The 22,158-nt window shown below is 39.0% G+C and overlaps 1 protein-coding gene across 3 annotated transcripts in view; it reads left to right on the forward strand.

Annotated features, from left to right (window-relative positions):
* Positions 1-294: 294 nt before the first annotated feature.
* Positions 295-22,158, forward strand: part of LOC149143461 (uncharacterized) — a 76,078-nt gene continuing 54,214 nt past the window's right edge. The window contains exons 1-4 of one of the 3 annotated variants that reach the window (XM_089446592.1): positions 295-948; positions 1,042-1,196; positions 2,333-2,724; positions 2,886-2,973. In XM_089446592.1, the coding sequence (XP_089302718.1) occupies positions 720-948; positions 1,042-1,196; positions 2,333-2,724; positions 2,886-2,973 (864 nt within the window). In that variant the 5' untranslated portion in view covers positions 295-719. Of the gene's footprint in view, positions 949-1,041; positions 1,197-2,260; positions 2,725-2,885; positions 2,974-22,158 lie in introns of all 3 variants that reach the window. The other 2 variants (XM_089446590.1, XM_089446591.1) reach the window with 2 other exon arrangements.

Consider the following 22,158-nt stretch of genomic DNA (forward strand, 5'->3'; position numbering starts at 1 on the left):
TTGAATTTTGAGTAAGGTGGCCAACTTGATAAAAACACAATAGCCTTATTCAACTCACGAAACGAGGAACGTCGCCGGCGCCGCCGGACGGAAAGCGAAGGAAGGCGCACGCTGCAGCCGGCCATAGTCGTGAAGAAAAGAAAAGAAGGGCGGGTACAGGGCACTGGGCAGGCCGCCAGGCCGTTGACGGAAACACCACCACCACCCTGTCCCTCACTGTTTACTCGGCGGAATCTCCGTGTGCTGAAAGTGGCTTTGTGTTAAAAAACAAAACATTCTTCTCGAGGGAGTGGCATTGGCAATCGTGCAATTTTCCCCTTTTTTTTAATCTAAGGGAGAATGTTTTTATTTTTGGTATAATTTTTTTTTCAAAGATGCTCGGAACTCGGCGGAGGATTGGCAAATGAGTGGGTTTTGGAATTCGTGAAATAGTTGGTTTGGTATAGGCGGACAGGCTAAGGGCGGTAGCCTTGGGAACAGAGCCCAACGGCTGAAAGACAAAATAGGCCGGCTGGGCTGTTAATGGTTATCTGACCTAGAGTGGTTTGCACATTAATGGTCCGGAGGCACAGAATTTGTGAAGTGTAGACAGTTATTGTTGTAGTACTATGTCGGATTTTTGAGGGGGTGAAAACTCGGAATGTCTTCTTCTTGTAGTATATGTATGGACATGTGTTGTTATTATTATTATCATCATTGTCGTTATTATTAATGTCATCATGGTGGGCGAAGGGAAGCCCGTGTTCCATGACTTTCTTGGCATGAGCTTCCTCAGCAGCGAATCATGGGGTGCTACTGCTACAGCTAGACATGAGGAGGCCTCCAGGAGCACAGGCGTCGTAGACGGAATCGACCATGGATCCTCCTCAGCGGGCAGCAGGCTTCTCTCAGGGCATCTCGGTTTAGCAGTAGCAGCAGCTGCTCCTTGTTCTTCAGATCCAGGATCAGGTTAATCTTTACTTCTCATCTTAGCGAGAGGTTTTCTTTTGGTTTCTTGTTTTTATTTGATTAAAGAATGTAAAATGACGGTGTGTTTCGCAGAGAGGATGTCGTGTGGAAAGTGGGAAGGCATACATGGCGGCATGGGTGCTTTGGACAGCAACAGATCGGTAGCAGGAGGGAAGAAGAGGGAAACTTCCACTTCGAGCCTTAGAGAGTCCTTGCAGGATACTTCAGAGAGTTCGCGTGGAATTAAGGTAGCGGAAACCCTTATCTCTCAGCGCTACTAATGGCTAGGAACAGAGTTAGAGCTTTTGTTTATTTTACCTGTAATAGAAACTTTGCCAATCTAGAAACTGTCTTTGTGGTGTAAGCCCCTTTTGTTGATGCCGTAGCATCTCTGTAGCGCAGTACTAACATCACCTTTTGTGACCCCAAGTTGATGCAATTGATCTTCTTTCACTCCAATACTAACATCACCTTTGGTGTTTCCAGGTTGTTTCTATGGTATTTTCTCACTTTAGTACCAAAGGCCACTCCACCACTAAGATTGCCTTGCCTTTGGTGTTTTCCAGGTTGATTCTATGGTATCCTGCTCACTTTAGTTTAGTACTAAAGACCACTCTAGTACTAAGATTACCTTTTACGTTTGGTATTTTCAGGTTGATTCTATGGCATTCTCCCGCATTATAGTACAAAAGACCCTTTTGTTGTTATGCTTCATGGCTTTCTTTGGCTTGTGGTTATTATCTTTTATAATCTGTTCGCAATTGTTATTATTACAGTGGTATATATTTATCATGGAATTTCATATCCTATTAACTGTTACTTAGGCCAATTTGGCTGGTCCAACATGTATTCGGCCTGTTTGATGATGGAGAGAAACCAACTAATAAAGGTCAAACAACTCTCCTAACATTTAAACACAAAGGCTCTACACCTGCTGATGTTTGGACCTGGGCTGTTTACGTGGACCAACAGCCCACTAAATCTCAACCACTAAATCACAACACTGGTATTGTTATGAATAAATATACTGCAACATGGTTATTTTGTAAATGCGGCATTAGTTAACTAACAGGGTTCCATTCTTTATGTCATCCGCCCGGTTTTAAAGGAACAAGGCCCAAGTGTAAGTCTTGCACTGTTTTGTTAGAATAGTTAACCCTCAGCTCTGGCACTTGAATAATTTGATGAAAAAAAAGAAGAAAAAAGAAAATACCACCACCATCCACCTTTTTCTATTTTCTGTGACTTGTGCAATTCCTTCTAGATTGCTTTCTGTTTCCCTTATTGTTCGTTATTTGAAAATCCCTGCTAGATGTCAAGGTTTGAGTCCAAAGATGACAGAAGAGGAAGGCACCATGATGATGATGTTCTTCTGGGCATGCAGCCACCAAGGCCAACAGCCACATGCCAAACATCAACGAGGCCATCAATGGGTGCGAATGCTGATTTTATGGCTTCAAAGAAATGGGAACGCCCTGCCTTTATGAATTCAGGATCAGCTGTATATAGTCCTTCACGTCTCACTCATCTTGGAAGCTATCAGAACAAGACCTCTGCAAATTTGTCCAGGGAAAATACGGTAGTGCCTGCTCTCGTTTCTCAGACCCCAGCAGATGAAGGTTCTCGAACAGGTCTTAAAGGTTCCAGTTTGGCAAACCTCATGAACAATGGTCCAAGTGCACCAGCTGCCAGAAACACAAGTGGGCAAAGTCTTTCTGCCGGTAGTTCAAAATTCTTGCCTGGGAATGGTGTTCAAGAATCCAGCATTCCAGCTAGGTAAGTGCATACTGGTAATTTAGACAACTTAATGTGCATATAGGGGGATGGTAAACATTGGATATTTTCTCTACAGAAGTCAAGCTTGACAAGATTTAGCTTAGATCATGGCAATATATTTAACTGTGGCTGCATCTTGACTGCTTGTTTCATTTTTTCAGCCCAAAATGTGTAACATCAGCTAGTCGCCAGTTGACAATATTCTATGCTGGGCAAGCTCATGTTTTTGATGATATCCATCCTACGAAGGTAAGCAAGCTATGTTGATTAGTACTTTTTATTTTTGATTCTTCAGGTTTGTTTCCAAAGAACTAGGCCTTGACATCTTTTCGTTATCCATACTTTGTTTGGTCATGTTTGTTGCATCTTTCTAATTTGATACTGTTTTTGTTTGCCTCGGCAAAATCTTATAATACTCTTTGCTAGGCTTATGTTTTACGCTACTTATTGGGGTTTTTGTGTGGAAGGCAAACTGTCCAACATCTGCCATGATGCACAAAAATGGCATAAATTATGTGGATTTTGCAGTAAAACCACAGCTGTTTAGAAGTGCCTGTTTGTTTAAGAGAGTACCGTAATTAAGTTAGGGCCACAGTGCATGTACCTTTGGATCATATCTAGATACGAACAAAATCACTCTCAATTGTGAAATGCTACAGCACTAATAAAATGCCTTGTGCTTGTCTATAGGTCACAGAGGATCCCTGACTCCCTACATATCAATGACTTTAATGTGCAAATTTTCAAATCATGCATTCAGAAGATCGTGTGTAAAGCCTTCACTGTATTGTTAGGATTGGCTAGTGCTGCTCATGTTCGTTGTATATGCTATGTATGAATGACTAGATCAATAAAATTAACATATATTGCATTATACACTGTGGCTAGCACAAGTTATAACCTTGTAATGTTTTGTTTGAACAGATTATATGGAAAATAGTGGCTACATTTTTATTTTGTTATATTAGACTTTTACTAGGTGTGATAGAAAAAAATGGTCATATGCCAATTGAGGGGAAGAAGAAATAGCCTGCTTGCTTGCTCCCTTCTTTGTCTTTGACAAGTAAGTGCATCACTGTTTTCTTTTCAAATATAGATATTTTTTTTAATGGGCCATACTCAACCTTTTAGCAAACATACCCACACTTGATTTAACTCCGGAAATTTACCTACGTTTGAAATTTTACAAAAATCTATGAAGTAAGAATCCCTATTATCATCTACAACTTCAGTTCTCCTAATTATATGCAATACAAAACACAGGAAAGATAATATAGATAAGATAATTTTATTAATGTCCATCAAATGACCACAAAAGTAGGTCAATGGGATTAAAACATACAACTAGTGTAGATACAATGTGTGAGTGTGAAAGCAATTCCTAGGTTAATGGTGAAAGCAGAATGGTAAAGAACTGAGTGCCTAGCAGAAGGCAAAAAACTTTAAGCTGGTAGTCTAGCAAAAGGATAAAATAGGAAGACATAGAAGATCGGGTCTTCAGAATATGCCATGATCACATGCAATGCACATATTGCTATTCTTCTTTTGAATTACCAGGAGTTTATTGTCTTTTTGCTCCTTTTTCTTGTTTTTGAACATGTCTCCTTTGCTGGAGAGTATTTCTGGGCAAGTTTGTGTTTGCCTTTACCTTTTGAATATTCTTGCTTGTGTGGTTGGAGTTGCAATTAAACCCAATATCATTCAGACGGTGCTATATTCAATGCTGACAAGCTTCTTGCGTCATTGGATTTTTGATAGTATTAAGTTTGCCTTTTAGAACCTGGAGAACATTATTTCTTTCTTGTTAATGGTCTTTCATGTAGTGCTGCTTGGATATTTGATGGAATGGCGTGGATATCCATGAAATGCTATGGAATAGGTCATCTTTGTAGCTATATATTAAATTGTTTTGTATGAACATTGAGTTAAATGTGTGGATTTTACCTATTTGATTTGCTTATTGCCTAGATCGATAAGGAACAAGTCCAATTTGCCATTTTGTAAAGTATGAAGTCTAAATGATAGACATAAAGTTAATGTCATAAGATCTAATGCCTTAACTTGTGTTTTGGGCCCTATAAACATATAATAGGTGGTTTCAGCTTCTTATTTTATCTTTGTTATGTTGCTTATATTGCTTGGGAATATGTTTTGAAGTTAATTATTCTTACTTTGATGAAATGGAGGATCAACTGGCAGTTAAGTTTGTTTTACAGGACAAACATAAGCGTCCTCCTCCTCTTCATCTCTTGCTTCTCCCCCTTTTTCTCGTTCTCTTACTCTTTTTCCCCGAGTACTCCATTTTTCCCTAAATCCTTCTTCCTCTTGCCATTTTTTCCCAAATCCTCCTTCATATTCCACTTTGTCTCCTTTTTCTTCCTCTTCTTATCCTCTTGTTTTTCAACTCCTGCTGCATGAAGTATCAACTGACAGTTAAGTTTGATTTATAGAACATATAAGTTTCACCTATAGTTTGTGGGACTTCTGAAGAAGTTGCTCCTGTAAAAGCATGTAATGAGTTCTTTTCCATCTCCTAGACATAGCAATACTGTTCTCTGGCTTGAAAACCATGGATGTAAGGCATGGACCAGGCTGAGTTACTACTAGAAATTGTTATGTGGTGAGATCGAAGGGATTAAAAGGTTTCTAAGAATAAAGTCTGCTATGAAAATCCTTGCTTTGTTGCTTTTTGATGATATCACTTCTTGTGGGCATTCTCATCATTAATGACTTATTTGGAACACCTGTGGCAGAGTCACTGAACAGGTGACATTGTGTTGAAGAATCTGGGTCTGTACAAGAAGTTGTTTGGTTCAATAACTCGAGATTCACTAGCTTAGATGCATATTCTGAAAAGCAACATTTAAATCTTTATTGACTTAGGAAATGTAGAATTTTTCCATGTTCAATTTTCTGTGTTTTTAGAAAATCTACAGTCGTGCCTTAAGTGGTTAAAAATTGTTTGAATATCTTTAGTGATTGTTGTCTTACAGTTTGAGAAGAAATGCTGTTTATTCTTTTCAAAATCACTGCTAACATAATAGCCAACATGTACTTTATGCTAAAAAAAATCACCTTCTCTATTTGTATGCTGTTAGAGAGCACCAAATAACTGTGAACGTTCAGAAATTAATATGGCTCTTCCATCGATATAATCAATGGTTGTGCTGACAAGCTTTCAGTGCTAATTTATTATATTAGCTTTGGCAATTGTACGGATAGAATTGGTTGTCATCAACTATTCTAGAACAGATGCTGCCTCTAAATTCCATTTATGTTTTCCGACTCTTTGATATGAGTCAAATTGAATTTGAATTCTATGTTTGGAGCCCAAAAGGCACAGCATAAAATGTTATAAAATGTCAATTCCATTCAACTATGGTCTATTGATTTCTGTAACATCAGAAGGTCTTCCACATAGGTTTGGTGTCCTAGCATGTGGAAGAGATGTCCTCTTTAGGTGGTTTTTCATGAGGAGCAACTAATATGATTTCCTTCCTAAATTTTACTTGGGAAAAACACATTGATTAATTTAAGTGATTAATGTAGACTTGGGCTAATGTTTTATCTAAGGATAAATAATTAATTATTGAAGTGACTTAGATCTAATCTCCACCATTGATATAAGAGGGATAGGATTTAATCCTAGCCCACTATCACTTTGGAGATTAGGGATTTAACCTTGCGAAATTATAAAGGAACCTAAGGAGAGGATGAAGACACATTCTTGTGTTGAGAGATTGGGGAGAGAGAGTTTCTCAAGATCAGCTCGACTTGATTGACGAGAGGTAGGAATTTTGCTGAGTGGAGATTGAAAGGAGCCAAGTGGAGGTGAGAGAGGTAGGGTCAAGGACATCCAAAAAGAAGGTCGAGTTATTTGCTGAAGACAGTCTGATTTAATAGCCAGCTGGGCCCACACGTGCATAGGCTGTACAGGCTTGAAGAGGTCGAGTTAGGGGGCAGAAAAGGGTGCCATATAGGGTTGGAACATGGCCATACAACTGGTATAAAGAGGCTGAATTTATTGCAGAGAGGGGCTACATTTTTGAAGCATTTTAGAGGTCGATTTCTTCCTACAACAGGCTGATCAATTTCCTACAGCAGGCCGAGTTACAAGTTTTGCCACAACTGATATATTTGTGTGTAAAATTCACTGAGAATCTAACCCAAATTTTCCTGATTAATATAAAAGTGAAGGAGGATTGTTGTGGGTCATTTCTCTACTGCTTTATGTCCGATTTCTCTTGCTATTTCTGCTGCAAATTAATTTTCAGAAATTAAAATACCAGAGTATTTATTTTACAACAGTTCCATAAATTTTATTTGGGTAAAAATGAAGGAGATTGTTTGGGTCATTTCTCTACTGCTTTATATTCGATTTCTCTTGCTATTTCTGCTGCAAATTAATATTCAGAAATTAAAATACCAAGGTATTTATTTTACAAAAGTTTCTGAATTTTATTTGGGTAAAATAGTTTTTAAATTTTTGGGTTTTTTGTAAATTGTTGAGATAAAATATATTTGATTCTGTATTAAAGAATTAACACAGTATCAGAGCACTATAAACTCTGAAGAGTGAGATCAATGACACAAGGGTTTCAACAATAGAAATTTTATTTTATTTTTCAAGGGTTTTGTGGCCAAGGTCGATTTGGTGATATGGCACCATTAAGCTTGAGGTATGAAGACCGATTGGAAGGGGTCAGTAATTTCAGTCCATGGAAGGAATGAATCTCCATTGTTTTGAAGGTGAACGGCTTGTGGGAATTTAATAGCACGAAAATCGAGGTTCGTACAAACCCTGTCCAAGTAGCCGAGCACAAGCTAAAATATGTGAAAGAGGGGTATCATCTTGGATGTGTGAAGTATCATGTGATTCCTCACATAGTAGGGAAGGATACAACACATAAGATGTGCATGGCCCTGATTAGTCTATACCAGAGTACAAATAATAACAGGAAGATGATGATGAGAGAAGCTGAACAACATTCATTTTTTTGTATATATAGATCAAAGACCGTGACCTCATATCTCACCAGGATCCAACAGGCTCGTGATGAGCTATTCGCTGTGGGAGAATCTATGAGTGATTCAGTGCTAGTGAAGGTAGCTTTGAAGGGTTGCACTAAGCAATGTATCAACTTTGTAGAGGGGATCTTTGCTAGACATCAACTTCCTGATTGGAGTTGGTTGTGGGATGACTTCATTCAGAAAGAAAATTTGGGAAAGTTCAATATCTAGTGGACAGTGTAGGAGTGGAGGTGTGGATGATTAACTTGCTCTTGCTGTGCAAGCCCATGAGCCACATGCCTTACTTCTTTGTACTCGTAGCCATTTTCTATTTAGAGAAAGAGCACAGAGCGACCTCACCTTCTAGCTGGGTTTTCTTCTCAAAGGGTTTCTCGGGATATATCTTGTGTCAACTATGGTTTGTGAGTTTTTATTTCGCTGTTCACTATTTTTCGCATAATTATAATTTGCATCCATATGTAATAAACAATAATTTACAGGTCCAGAGAACTAAAGAGAAATAAACCCTCATAGTACATTTTTTGGACTTTTAAGAATTATTTGTCACATATGTTGTGACAAACTGTCTAGTGGAATATTCATAGCAATTTATGGATCATATTGGTATCAGAGTAGGTTTCTTTGGGTATATTGTCGAGATTTGAAAGGGATCTAGATCAACGAAGCCAAAATTCATAAAACCTTAGCCATGGTTGACGAATCTGTGAATGACCCTCGTGTTCTTGCAGAGGAGAGGTTTTCGTTGTTGGAAGCACAAATTGTAGATATAGAATGTAATGTGAATCTCTTCATGGCAACCTTGATCAATAAGCTCGAGCTATTCAAAGAATATGGTGGTTCTAATGCAAAGGTTCGGTCAAAAGAGAGATGAGGAGATTGGGAAGAAACAAAGAAGGAGCCAAAGAAATAATAACCTGATAAAGATCAACCTAGTTCAAGTGCCATGAACCTTTCACAGTTCCTATTTAAAATGAAGTGAACATTGATATCAAGCCATATTAAGGTGAGATCGACACTTTGAAGCTAAATCACTGGTTGCAACAATTAGACGTTTATTTCAGTGTTCATCATATAGAGGAAGAACAAAAGATTTCATTTTCATGGCTAAAATTAGAGGGCCATGCCTTGACTTGGTGTAAAATCCACACAAAGACCTTAAGGTTGGAGGGAGATCCTTAAGTGACTAAGTTGGAAGGACTTTAAAATCGTCATAAAGTCACAATTTTGCCCTATTGGGTATGTAGAGTACAAGTGGGTCCGGTGGCACTACTTTAGGAAAAGAAAGCAGGGGTAGAGTGCATAGGAGTGCACCACAAAACTTAGAAAGATGGCCATAACGCTGGGTCTTTCCCTAAAGAACCCAGACGTACTCCTCAAGTATCTGGGGGGTCTACATAGCCATTTGCGAGAGCAAGTGATCCTGTTCAAGCCCAAATTGGTGGATAAGGCTTGTGTACAGGCACAATACTTGGAGAACATAGACTTGAAGAAAGGGCAATCAAGTGGATCGAAACAGAAGGAGCACCATGATGCTTCTAAAGAGGGGACGAAGAATTGGAAAGGGGGCAAGATAAGAACACGATGACCACCACACACTAGTACAAAGATTCCAACAACCACTGCAACCAATGTAACATTGACAATCATACAAAGGAGAAGTGTTGGAAGTTGCCTTCAGAGCTTAACTCGAAAAACAAAAGGAAAGATAATAAGAAGAAGAACCCCATGGCCACTGATTTGAGCAGCCGTTTGAAAGCAACTTGGACGTGGATGAGAAGATCGTTTGTAAATTAGTGCAGAAGGAGGTGAATTGGAGTAGCGTTAAGCAAAATGAAAAGAATGAAAATACCAAGCTCTTCCATATAAATATACAAGTTAAAAAGACCAAGATTGATGCTCTGATTGACTAGGGATCGCAGACAAATCTCATTGATGCATAGCAGGTCAACAAATTTGGATTGGAAATTCATCAACATCCAAGCCCGTATCCATTGGGGTGGGTAAATAAGAGTGCAAAGATAAAGGAAACAAAACAATGCAAAATTAGATTTGCTATCAACGTTGATTTTACTGATGAAGTAGGATTAGATGTAATTCCCCTTGATGTATGTGGGGTGGTGTTTGGAAGTCCCTATAACTATATGTGGGATGCAATATTCATGCAGAGAGCGAACCGATACTGCCCCGTCAAGGGTGGAAAATCGTTCACCTTCAACATGAACAAAGGCAAGTCGAAAATTTCATTGGTAAGTGCCAACCAAGCCATGAAGCTAATAAGTTCTAGCAAGAAGTATGTTTTGCTATTTTTAAGAGAAAATTAGTTTGTAGAAGATTTAGTAATAGGAAAGGCATCTCTGGAGGGGTGTGCTAAGAATTAGAAACAACTAGAATAGTTGCTACAGGTAATACATGGATGTTGTCCAAGAGCCTAAAGGGCTACCACCCAAGAGGGAAGTGGAGCACAAGATCTAGCTATTGTTGGACTCCCCATTGCCGAACATTGGGTTGTACATGTTGTCTATCATAGAAGCAAGTGAGGCAAAGAAATAGTTGCAGAAGCTAATGGAATAGGGTGTCACTTGATCAAATACATCACCATGTGGGTCACCCATCATCATTGTGCCAAAGAAGGATAGGACTTGGCAGATGTGTATTGATTACAAGGCACTGAATAAAATCACACTCAATAACAGATACTCCCTATCCAAAATAGATGATTTGATGGATTAGTTTCAACAAACAAAGAAGCTGGGCTTAATGTCTGAGTATCACCAGGTTCGAGTTAGAGAAGACGACACTTAGAAAACCTCCTTCAAAACCAAGGGAGATTTGTATGAGTGGTTAGTTATGCCATTTGGCATATGCAGTGCACCAACTACATTTATGAGGTTAATGAATGATATATTGTGCCCTTTTATAGATTCATTTGTTATTATCTATTTGGATGATATACTGGTATACAATGCCACTTGCAATGGGCACATTTGATATTTGACGTAGGTGTTGGACACATTAAAGAAGCCCCAACTGCCAGCAAACCTCAAGAAGTGTGAGTTTGCACAATAGTCTTTGGTGTATTTGGGGTATGTGATAGGTGGAGGAGAGCTGAAGGTAGACCCCGACAAGATGGAGGCCATCATGAAATGGCCAATGTCTACTAATGTTTTTGAAGTTAGGGGTTTTGTTGGGGAAGCGCAATACCTGAGAAAATTCATAGACTTATTTTCAACAGTAGCAAGCCCACTCCACTCCATAACAACAAGTGCCAAGAGTTGTCCAGTGGGGAAAGAGTCAACAAAGAACCTTTGAGGAGCTAAAGAAGAAGATTAGTCAAGCACTAGTTCTTGCATTATTGAACTTGCAACAACCCTTCAAAGTGGAGACAAATGCAAGTGAGTATGCTACCAGAGTGGTCTTGATGCAGGGAGGAAGGCTTGCATGCTATCCATTCTGAAGAATTTCATGGGGCAATTCTTAAATACCCTACCTACAACAAGGAGCTCCATGACCTGGTGCAACTTGTGAAGAAGTGTAAGCACTATCCGTGGGAAAGGAGGCATTAATCCATGCAAATCATTAACAACTGCAATACCTACAGGCTTAGAGTAAGCTACAAGAGAGTAGGCATTACAAATGGATGGGGTTTCTACAATAGTTTTATTTAGTGATCAAGTATAAGAAGTGTAGCACAAACAAGTTGGTTGACATGCTCTCAAGGCCACCCACGTCAGATACTAGGTGGTTCTCATCAGCTGTTGGTTGTCGGCTGGAAGAGATGAACATGAAAAATGTTTCTCCTAGGGGTCACCCACTTTTGGTGGGTAACAAGCCCTACTAGGGTTCTTTATATGTGAGTTTGAACATGAGGTCTTATAAGGATTTTTGGTTAAGGTCCAAGGATCTAGTTAGAAACCCCCACCTTAGGGGATGAACTACAAAGGATTGGATCGAGATGAAAGAGTGTAAAGAATTAAAACCCTATTCCAGGTTTTTAGTTTTATAAATATAGTAGTATGAAAAAGGAAGTGACATGAAAATGAAAAAAGGGACAAGAGATCTACTAGGGTTTTCTATAGGTGAGCTTGAACGTGAGGCTTTGCAAAGATTTCTAGTTAAGGATCTAGTTGGAAACTTCCACCTTGGGGGATGAACTACCCAACGATTTGCTTTAGCTGAAAAAGTGCAAAGAATTGACCACCCATTACAAGGAAAATCCAAAGTACAACACACTTGGCAACCCCGAGTAGGAACTCTACCAATAGATTAAGGATTCAATAATAATAAAAACAAACAAGATAGATTGGTTTCTATTTTTTATTTTTACGAAGTTTAAGCATGTATTGTTTTTGCCGCTTATTAACCAATTCATTAGGTTTTATAAATGTAACTCATGAAAGGAAAGGAAGTCTGTGAGGAGGAGTAAACATACCTTCAAGAGTCTATCCCAACCTTTCAAGAAGGGGATACAATCATGACTATGTAACTTTTTCTGAATCCTTGTAAGCATCATTGACTAGATTAGGCTGCAACTCATTTTAATGAAATCTCACAACTGATATGTTTAAAATGGTTTTATAGTAAGGGTTCAAATTAGACACAACATTATCTAATTCTGTAATCTTCTAGAGCCAACCTTGCAGTTATTAGATATTGAAAAATGAAGGTAGAGAAAAATATATTATGACAATATGATAAAGGGCATAAGATAGACCAAAATATGTTGGGATCTCGATGACATCTACGTAAACTTTTTTTAAGTTATAGTTTACATGCTTGGAATTCATGTTTTATAGTATCAACCTTTTTCATCTGTTGTCCTTTGATAATGTTAAAAATCTGCAACTATGGTCAAATTCCACTTTGGACAATGTGAAAATTTGGAGACCCAAATTTCTACTGCAGCAACTGATTAAGTTCCTTCTATTTGTTAATTACTGAACAAATTATTTACTGCATTCTACAACAAATATTGAAACTAATACAATGAACCTTCACCAATTAAATTAAATGAAGAAACAAGAAATTAAGTAAGAAATAAATACACAACATATGACACCATTATTTTTGGACAAATGTCCCCGGAAAAACCCAATGCGGGAAAACCGGTGCAGTGGTTGAGGGTTTGTATTATTAAGCAGTAGTTATTTTAATACAATTTGTTGGATGCCCAATTGGCTCTCTGATACAGAGAGAAACTAGACAAAAAAAGTAGTGAGATGATCTCACCTTGTCATTGGAAGAACCGACACTGATCTGCATTGGAGGTGAGCCTCTGCGCTGCTTCTGCGCAACATTGTGTCAAGCCTACGCAGTCACTGCGTTACTGCAGCTGGCACTACGTTGCACCTCCTTTTGATCCTCTGTTGGTTGGAGACTTAAGTTCTCAGGCCTCCCGGTTTGACACCCTGGCTCAGGCACTAGATCCTGACTGTTCTTCAACAGAATTTCGATATCCCTCTGAAGCTCTGCGTTGCCACAATGTAGCTCTGCGTGGCCTTGTGTCAGCCTCTCTGGACGTCTTTCTGCCCTCTCTGCCTTTTACTCTCTAGTCTAGGAAAACTTCCCCCGGAAATTATCCTTGCCCCTCACTGCAAGAAATCTCCTCAATCGATTCTTTAGCTACTGTTGCACTGCCCTCTCTAAGAAATTCGATCTCTTGATCTTTCCCTGATGTGTGTTCCAAATGCCCACCAAGCCTCCTCTTGTAATCTTCTCGTTGAGAACCAACGACTCAGATTAGATTCTAATCAATGGATTATATCATTTTGGCTTGATCCTCGTCTTCTTCTAGAAGTTTCACCCATTAAAAATAATTAATTATTTTAATAAAACTGTGTCTGGGTGGAATTTCCTAAAACGATTTATGGGTATTGTGGAATACATGTGTCCTAACCTCCCTGCAAATTTTGAGTCTAAGAGCACATTTGATGCTACCAAAAATCAACAGACAACTCATTTGATGGAGATGACAATGGCATTGAATTCCTCTTTTCGAGAGGACCAAAATCGACCTAAAGATCACTCAAATCGGATAAGGGAAAGTGTACTTATGAAGGAAAGCCCACATATGCACATTTGAACAAGGTCGGCCCTAAAGCAAATTGGTTACCCTTGGAAGCCTATAAATACAAGTGATCTCAAGCTCATTTGGATATCACCAAGCATCTTTTTCTTCTCTTCTTCATTGATTGGCTCGCACAAGTCTAAGGCAGGGACGACAATAGAAGTTCCCAAAGGTCTGAAATTACAGTATCCGAGGCTTGCATATGTTTTAGGGTTTTTGGATTACAGTCGCAGGCAAGTCATAGGGAAATTCGACCACAGTCACTGGCTTGCAGGCATCAAGGTTATGACTAGAAGCCTCTAGTCGCTCACACAACTCCTTCTGCATGCGACCAAAAAGTTTGACTCAGAATTGACCGAAGACTGAAGTTGACCGCAAAAGGGAAACATTGTCTCTGATATATTCTGATGCTAGAAACTTATTTCTGAATGTTGTTGGGTTGTTTTGCTGATGATATTGTATTGGGCTCATTGTACTCTCTGTTGAACATTCTATGACAATCTAATAGAAGAAGAATTTCAAAGGGTTTTCCCCCTAGTGGGGTTTATCCCTAGTCTTTGACCAAACCTGGTGTCTCTTGTTGATGTGTTGATTGTCTACTTTGTCATTGCATTTATTGGTCTATTTTCAATTACTGTTAATGAATGGAAAGACTAATTGTAATTGGAAAGTTTGCTAATTGAAGTATTGAATTGGGCTAAAGTAATTGATACAACATAGAACAATCTCAAAATTTAACATGGTATTAGAGCTAAGGTGAAGGACAAGCCCAAAAGGAGGCAAGCATCAAATCAGTCATCTTTGGAAAGTTGAAAGAGCTGATCTAGACAAGTCAAGATGATTTCCTTCTTCAAGGAAAATGAGAAGCTGGGTGACTCATCCAATTTTGTTGCATGGAAATTTAGGGTGGAGATCATCGCTGATAAGTGATAACAATGATGTTTTGGACTACATTCAAGGAAAAGTACCTGAGCCTCCAGAGAATGCTTCCACTGCTGCCAAGAACAAGCACAAGAAAGGTGAGTTAAAAGCAAAGCAAATTATAGTTGATGGTTTACAAGATAATTTACTTGCATATGTTGGAAACTTGAGAAGGTCTAAGGATATGTATGATAAGATAGTTGGCATGTATGAAGTCAACAATTTGAATGAAATCATCTCCTTGAAATATCAACTCAAAGATACAAAAATGAACAAAGGAGAATTTGTGCAAAATTACATAATGAAGATATCTCGTCTTAGAGATCAATTGCAAAGAGTTGGAGAATCTGTGCGTGACAGGGAATTGGTGATCGTGACTCTAAGAGGTATCTCTCCTATTTGGGAAACCTTTATTACTACGATAAGCAACAACAATGTCCTTCCATCATTTGATGAAATTGTTGGAAAGCTCACTCAAGAAGAATCAAGGATGATATCAAGAGGAAGGATTAAAAAACCCGAAGAAGGAGAGCCCGTTGCATTCATCACTCATGACAAGAAGAAGAAGAAAGGAAAAGGAGGTCCATCAAATTCAAGAAAGCCTCCTTCTCGAAATCCAAATAGAAGAAAGGAATTTTTGAACATCGAATGCTACAATTGTCATAAGAAAGGCCACTATGCTTAAGATTGCCCCGAGAAGAACAATGGACCACGCTACAATACTAGAAGCAACAATAACATGTTCAATGATCAAAGGAGGAGAGATGACCAAAGGAATGACCGCAATGGAAGAGATGAAAGAAGAAGAAGAGATGCTCCAAGTGATCATGAAGAAGATCGTCGTCAAAAGAAGTCAAGATTCTCTAGGTATGAAAGCAATGTTGCGAATCAATCTGAATATATTCTTATTTCTGCCCTTACTAGTTCATCTCCTCCGGATTCGTGGGATAGTTGGTTGGTTGATAGTGGGGCCACTCATCACTTCTTTGGTTATAAGGAAGTTCTCTCTAATTTGGTAGAGAGGGAGTCAAATTTGAAAATCATTCTTGGAGACAACTCCACTCATCCTGTTAAAGGTTTTGGGTCCGTCAAATTTCATTTGAATTCTGGGGAATCTATTTTGCTCCATGATGTGATGTATGTGTTGGGATTGAAGAAGAATTTGGTATCAATATCTGCTTTGGAAGACAAAGGGATGAGGGTTGCCTTCATCAAGGGAAATGTTCTTACTTGGCTTGTTGGATCACCTATGAGAGATTCATTCACATTGGGATCAAGATATGAAGGGCTTTATAGGGTTACTGGAATACCACTTTTAGCATTGGCCCATGATACTAATCATCTAAACGAGCTATGACATTGAAGATTGGGCCATCTACATGATGATGCTCTTCCAAAATTGGAGGAATTGTTCTCAGGGATTCCCAAGGTTCAAGTTCATCATGATGGAGTATGTCCAGGTTGTGCCAGTGGAAAGAAGACAAGGGGACCATTCCCCTCTAGCGAAAACAAGACAACTGACATCCTCCATCTCATTCATTCCGACATATGTGGTCCAATACCTGTGCATTCAATTGGTGGCCATCTCTACTACATCACCTTTATTGATTACTTCTGAAGGAAGGCATGGATATATTATTTGAATCACAAGGATGAAGCCTTCAAAATGTTCAAGGAGTTCAAAGCTTTGATCGAAAATCAAACAGGGAAGAAAATCAAAATATTCAGGCCTGACAATGGTGGAGAGTACACATCAAAGGAGTTCATTGATTTTTACAAGAAGGAAGGAATCAAGAAAGAAACAATTGTTCCCTATACTCCCGAACAAAATGGAGTGGCTGAAAGAAAGAACAGGTCTATTATAGAAGCTGCCCATGCCATGCTCCATAATCAAAAGTTTCCAAAGTTCCTTTGGGGAGAAGCAACAAACGTGGTCGTATATGTTCAAAATACGGTACCTCATCAAGCATTGGACAACAAGACCCCTGAAGAAGCGTTCATTGGTGTCAAGCCCGATGTTGGTCATCTTCGTATATTTGGTTGCCCTATATACTTTCATGTGCCAATGGACAAGAGGAACAAGTTGGAAGCCTCAGGAAGAAAATGTACGTTTGTTGGATATTGTGAAAATTCTAAAGCATTTAGGATATATATTTCTGGTCAAAGGAAGGTTGAAATTAGCAGGGATGTTACATTTAATGAAGATGACTTCCTTGGAAAAGCAAGGGACCTTCCTCTGACTCCTCCTCCTGAGGAGAACAATGATATGGATATTTTGGATGGTCTTTCTATGCCTGAATCTGAGACAAATATTGTGGATGATCCAATGGATCCCTTAGATCCTCCTCCATGTGATCCTCCTGCCAGGAAGAGGCCATTTTGGCTTCTTGATACTTTACAGGATGATGAGAGACGTGTTCCCGTTCGAAGATATTTAGAGAAAGGAAGAAGCCATGCAGGTATGAGGGATATGTTGCAACCATGAGCACCGTGATTCAAGCTGAACCTCCCACATTCGATGAAGCCATAAAAGAACAAGTTTGAAAAGATGTTATGGCCGAAGAATATGAATCGATTATGAAGAATGACAAATGGGATGTTGTGCAGAGACTAAAAGGGAAATTCGTGGTGACTTCAAAGTGGCTATTCAAGATCAAGCATGGAGTTGATGGTAGCATTGAGAAATACAAGACAAGGTTCGTGGCTCGAGGATTCTCCCAGAAAGAGGGAGAAGATTATGGTATATTTGCACTTGTGGCTACAACCATTCGTTCGATAGTTTCCCTTGCCGCAAGTCAAGGATGGACGCTTCATCAGATGGATGTGAAGACTGCATTCCTCCATGGCATGTTACAAGAAGAAGTGTATGTTGAGCAACTACAGGGATTTGAAGTATAGGATCAAAAGACACATGTTTGTAGGTTGAAGAAGGCATTGTATGATTTGAAGCAAACCCTAGAGCATGATATGCCCACAGACAGTTATTTGGTGAAGTTGGAATTCACAAGAAGCAATGTCGATCCCAACCTCTACTTCAAGGTAGCACAAGGTATGCCATTGATTTTGGTTTTATATGTTGACGATCTATTCTTGATAGGTAAAGAGCCGTTGATAATCGAGTGTAAGAGGGAGCTAGCCTCTGAATTTGAGATGGACCTTGGACATATGCACTACTTTCTAGGCCTTGAGGTGTGGCAAAGGCCCGGTGAGATTTTCCTTTCACAAGGAAAATATGTTGTGAAGATCCTGGAAAGATTTGGAATGATAGATTGCAATTCACTACCCACACAGATGGAAATGAACTTCAAGAAGTTATGTGGAGAAGTTGCATGACTTGATTTGGCGAATCCATCTGAGTATAGACAGTTGATTGGGGCTCTAATGTTCCTAGTGAACACCTGTCCAGACATATGCTATGCAATGAACATGTTAAGTCAATTCATGACCAAGCCTCTTCATGCACACTGGATCGCTGCTAAACACATTTTGAGATATTTGCATGGGATGATCACACTTGGTTTGAGATATTCTGCCGGAAATGTTCGACTTCATGGATACACCGATGTTGACTAGGCAAGAAACGTTATCGATAGGAAGAGTACATCTGGATGTTGTTTTAGCCTTGGATCTTCCATGATATCTTGGATGAGCAGGAAGCAGAAGTCCGTAGCATTGAGTACCGCCGAGGCAAAATATATTTCTGCTAGCATGGTTAGCTGCGAAGCAGTTTGGTTGAGGAATCTCTTTGGAGAACTATTTGAGCAGGTCCTAGACACTACAGTGATATATTGCGACAACAAGAGTGGGATCCGTCTGGCAGAGAATCTCGTATTTCATGACAAGTCCAAGCACATAGAGATTCGATATCACTTCATTCGAGACATGGTGCAAAGAGGAGTTGTTAGACTCCATCACATATCGACAGATGAGTAGATTGCAGATATTCTCACCAAGGCTTTGTCGAAAGGGAAGTTCTTGGTCTTCAGAGAGCAGCTTGGACTGATGGATGTGACCCCTCCTGATAAGGGGCATCGCTGATCGAGGACACTGAGCCAACTCTCCCCCCCCTGTTTGAGCTCTCAGGGTGTGGAATTGAGATAGAGGGCTCCTGGGGTTGAGGGATCTATGGACAATAGGGTATCACCCCTATCTGTTACCCATAGGGTTGGAGATGTTGCTCCCCTATCTTGGTCTTTGTAGAGTATACCCTAGTTGGCATCATACCCACAAGCTGGGCTTGTTGGGATTGTCCCTCCCCGTCTGGCCAATGGGTTGAGGAGGCTTGGGGGCATGTGATCCTTACCTTTTGGTAAGTTAGGTATCTCGCCCAAGCTTGGATTATGATGCAGGTGTTCTACCACATGACTCTTGAGGGTCATTGTTGGGAATATCGGTAGGCAATAGGATGGGTTGAGATATGCTCCCCTATGTCACCTATTGCTTGATATGGGGTTGGAGATATTTAGCTCCCCCATGAGATTCTGGGTTGAGATGTACTCCCTGATGTGGTTTCAGATTGAGATATTCTCTTCGACGAGATAGAGGGTGGTAGCTTTTGCTCCCCAATGATTCTTCTTCTTTAGATTCAAGAATGTTTTAGTAGATAAAGTTGAGCAGAGATGGGACATATGATGACAGGATGACATGTTGATCGATGGACAAAGATTGATATGTGGAATTCTCCCTAGTTGAGAGGGAGTGTTAAAAATATGCAACTATAGTCAAATTACACCTTGGACAACTCATTTGATGGAGATGACAATGGCATTGAATTCCTCTTTTCGAGAGGACCAAAATCGACCTAAAGATAACTCAAATCGGATAAGGGAAAGTGTACTTATGAAGGAAAGCCCACATATGCACATTTGAACAAGGTCGACCCTAAAGCAAATTAGACACCCTTGGAAGCCTATAAATACAAGTGACCTCAAGCTCATTTGGATATCACCAAGCATCTTCTTCTTCTCTTCTTCATTGATTGGCTCGCACAGGTTTGAGGCAAGGACGACAACAGAAGTTTGCAAAGGTCTGAAATTACAGGGTTCGAGGCTCGCATTTGTTTTAGGGTTTTTGGATTACAGTCACAGGCACATCATAGGGAAAATTCGACCACAGTCGCTGGCTTGTAGGCATCAAGGGTGCGACTGGAAGCTTACGGTCGCTCGCATAGCTCCTCTTGCATGCGACTGAAAAGTTTGAATCAGATTTGACCGAAGCTGACTACATAAAGAAAAAGTTGTCTCTGACATATTCCGATGCTGGAAACTTATTTCTGAATGTTGTTGGGTTGTTTTGCTGATGATATTGTATTGGGCTCATTGTACTCTCGTTGAACATTTTATGACAATCTAATAGAAGAAGAATTTCCAAAGGTATTCCCCCTAGTGGGGTTTTTCCCTAGTCTTTGACCAAACCTGGTGTCTCTTGTTGATGTGTTGGTTGTTTACTTTGTCGTTGCATTTATTGTTCTATCTTCAATTACTGTTGATGAATGGAAAGACTAATTGTAATTGGAAAGATTGCTAATTGAAGTATTGAATTGGGCTAAAGTAATTGATACAACATAGAACAATCTGAAAATTTAACAAATAATGGTGATATTGCATAGCTTTTTGGAAGAATATTCGTAATTACATTGTTATAACCCATTGAAAACATTAGTTATAGTTGAACATGAGGTAATGTTTGAAGAACTATCAATCGTATTTGTAGAGCATAATGGAAAATAATGAAAAAGGAAATGAATATAGGTTAACGAAGTAGTCGTATCCTTATGCCAAGCACTAGGCAAATACTAATTATATCAATATATCTATCAAATTCATATATAATAATATTTGTACAATGGTGATAAGAATTAAAATCCACTCTAATCAAGGACCAAAAAATACAATGAATAGATGAATATTTTGCTCAACCTGATATAGAAAATAGTATCATCTAAACCATGGGGGTCGGACTTGGCAGGTTGTTATGTGTTTCCACTATGCAATCTTTACATCATTTTATTCTAGTTATCATTGCTTTAGAGTGCTTCACTTACAATGTAGAGCTATCAGTTCTTTCTTGTAGCAGTAGAAGAAAGATGGACACATAGCTTTCGTGTGTACACAAATCTTGAAAGATGACAAAGGTTTGTGAAGATAAGTATATTGAAGTGTTAATGTACAACTAATTAATCAATCTATTCTCAAATGACATTAAATTTTAATCTATTCTTAAATGACATTATGTTCTACATAATTGGCAATCTCACGTAAGTAAGCCAGTCACGTACATAATTGAACCATAAGTAGTGTGGATCATAGTTGAAAAAATGGGCAAAAAGTCACTAACTTCCTCATTTTTTCATATGATGCAAGCCCTCAAATGAAAAATCATCGCAGAAAATCATTTTATTTTAAAAAAATCATAAATTGCAAATTTTGGTAAAATTTGGCAAAAATCGGCCAAATATCGTGTCACGAGGGGAAAACTCACATAATGTGATTTTCACCCTCTTAAAGCTTGATTTTTTTTCTCATTTGTCTTTGTAGTTGGGGAGGATGAGAGGGAAGGGGTTTATCATCATCAACAATCAGTGTTAAGAAGGCTAAACCATTATTCCCATCAACATCAGAGTTGTTTTTGTTGGAGGAGGGACCAATTCATATCTGCCTATGGTGTTGAAATTCTTAGATTCCAAGGTATTTCTTCAAATTCCATCCTCTTAACTAATTTTTTTTTTCTAGATTTATGCAGGGTTTTCAAAGTGCATGTTGCTTGCCTCGTATTATAATTTTTCAGGTCTCATAGAACAATTTTTATGCTTTTTTTTTAAACCAACAAGTTTTTCAAGTAGTGTTGATGTTCATTTTGTACATTATTTTTTTGCCTTAGGTTTGTAGTTGGAAGTCGAGTATTTCCTTTCCAATATGCCAAAGCCTTTGTGCCCCTTTTAGTAGTTTGGTGAACCTAAAGATGGTAGAATTTGACAAACATTATCTTGTAAACTATGGGCAACCCATGAAAAGAAGGATTAGCCTATTGAAGTACCACTTGGCCAGAATCCTAGGGCATGATGTTGGGATTTGTAGTGCATCAACCCTAGAGATTATGCGAGTTGCCCATAATGCTATCTATGAAAAGGAGAAACAGAAGGAAGAAATAGTGACTGCCAAAACTAGACTTGTCGGTGGAGTGGCTAGGACTTGGGGTAGTGAGAGGGATTCCATGGATTCACATTCAATGTGGACCTCACCATTATTTGTTCCCAGCATTAGAAATGGGGCACAACCTTCCACCCATTTAGTGGTTAAAAAAAGGAAATAAGAAGCAAATAGGGTTGTGGGGAAGTGTCTTTTCTAGAGTGGCTTGCCTTTGAGAATTACAAAGACCAATCCATTTTCTTAGTCAATGTGTGATGCTATTGTTGGAAA

Source organism: Pinus tabuliformis, chromosome X (assembly GCF_031772625.1).
Source record: "Pinus tabuliformis cultivar Carrire ecotype Pingquan chromosome X, CPIR1, whole genome shotgun sequence".
NCBI lineage: Eukaryota > Viridiplantae > Streptophyta > Pinopsida > Pinales > Pinaceae > Pinus > Pinus tabuliformis.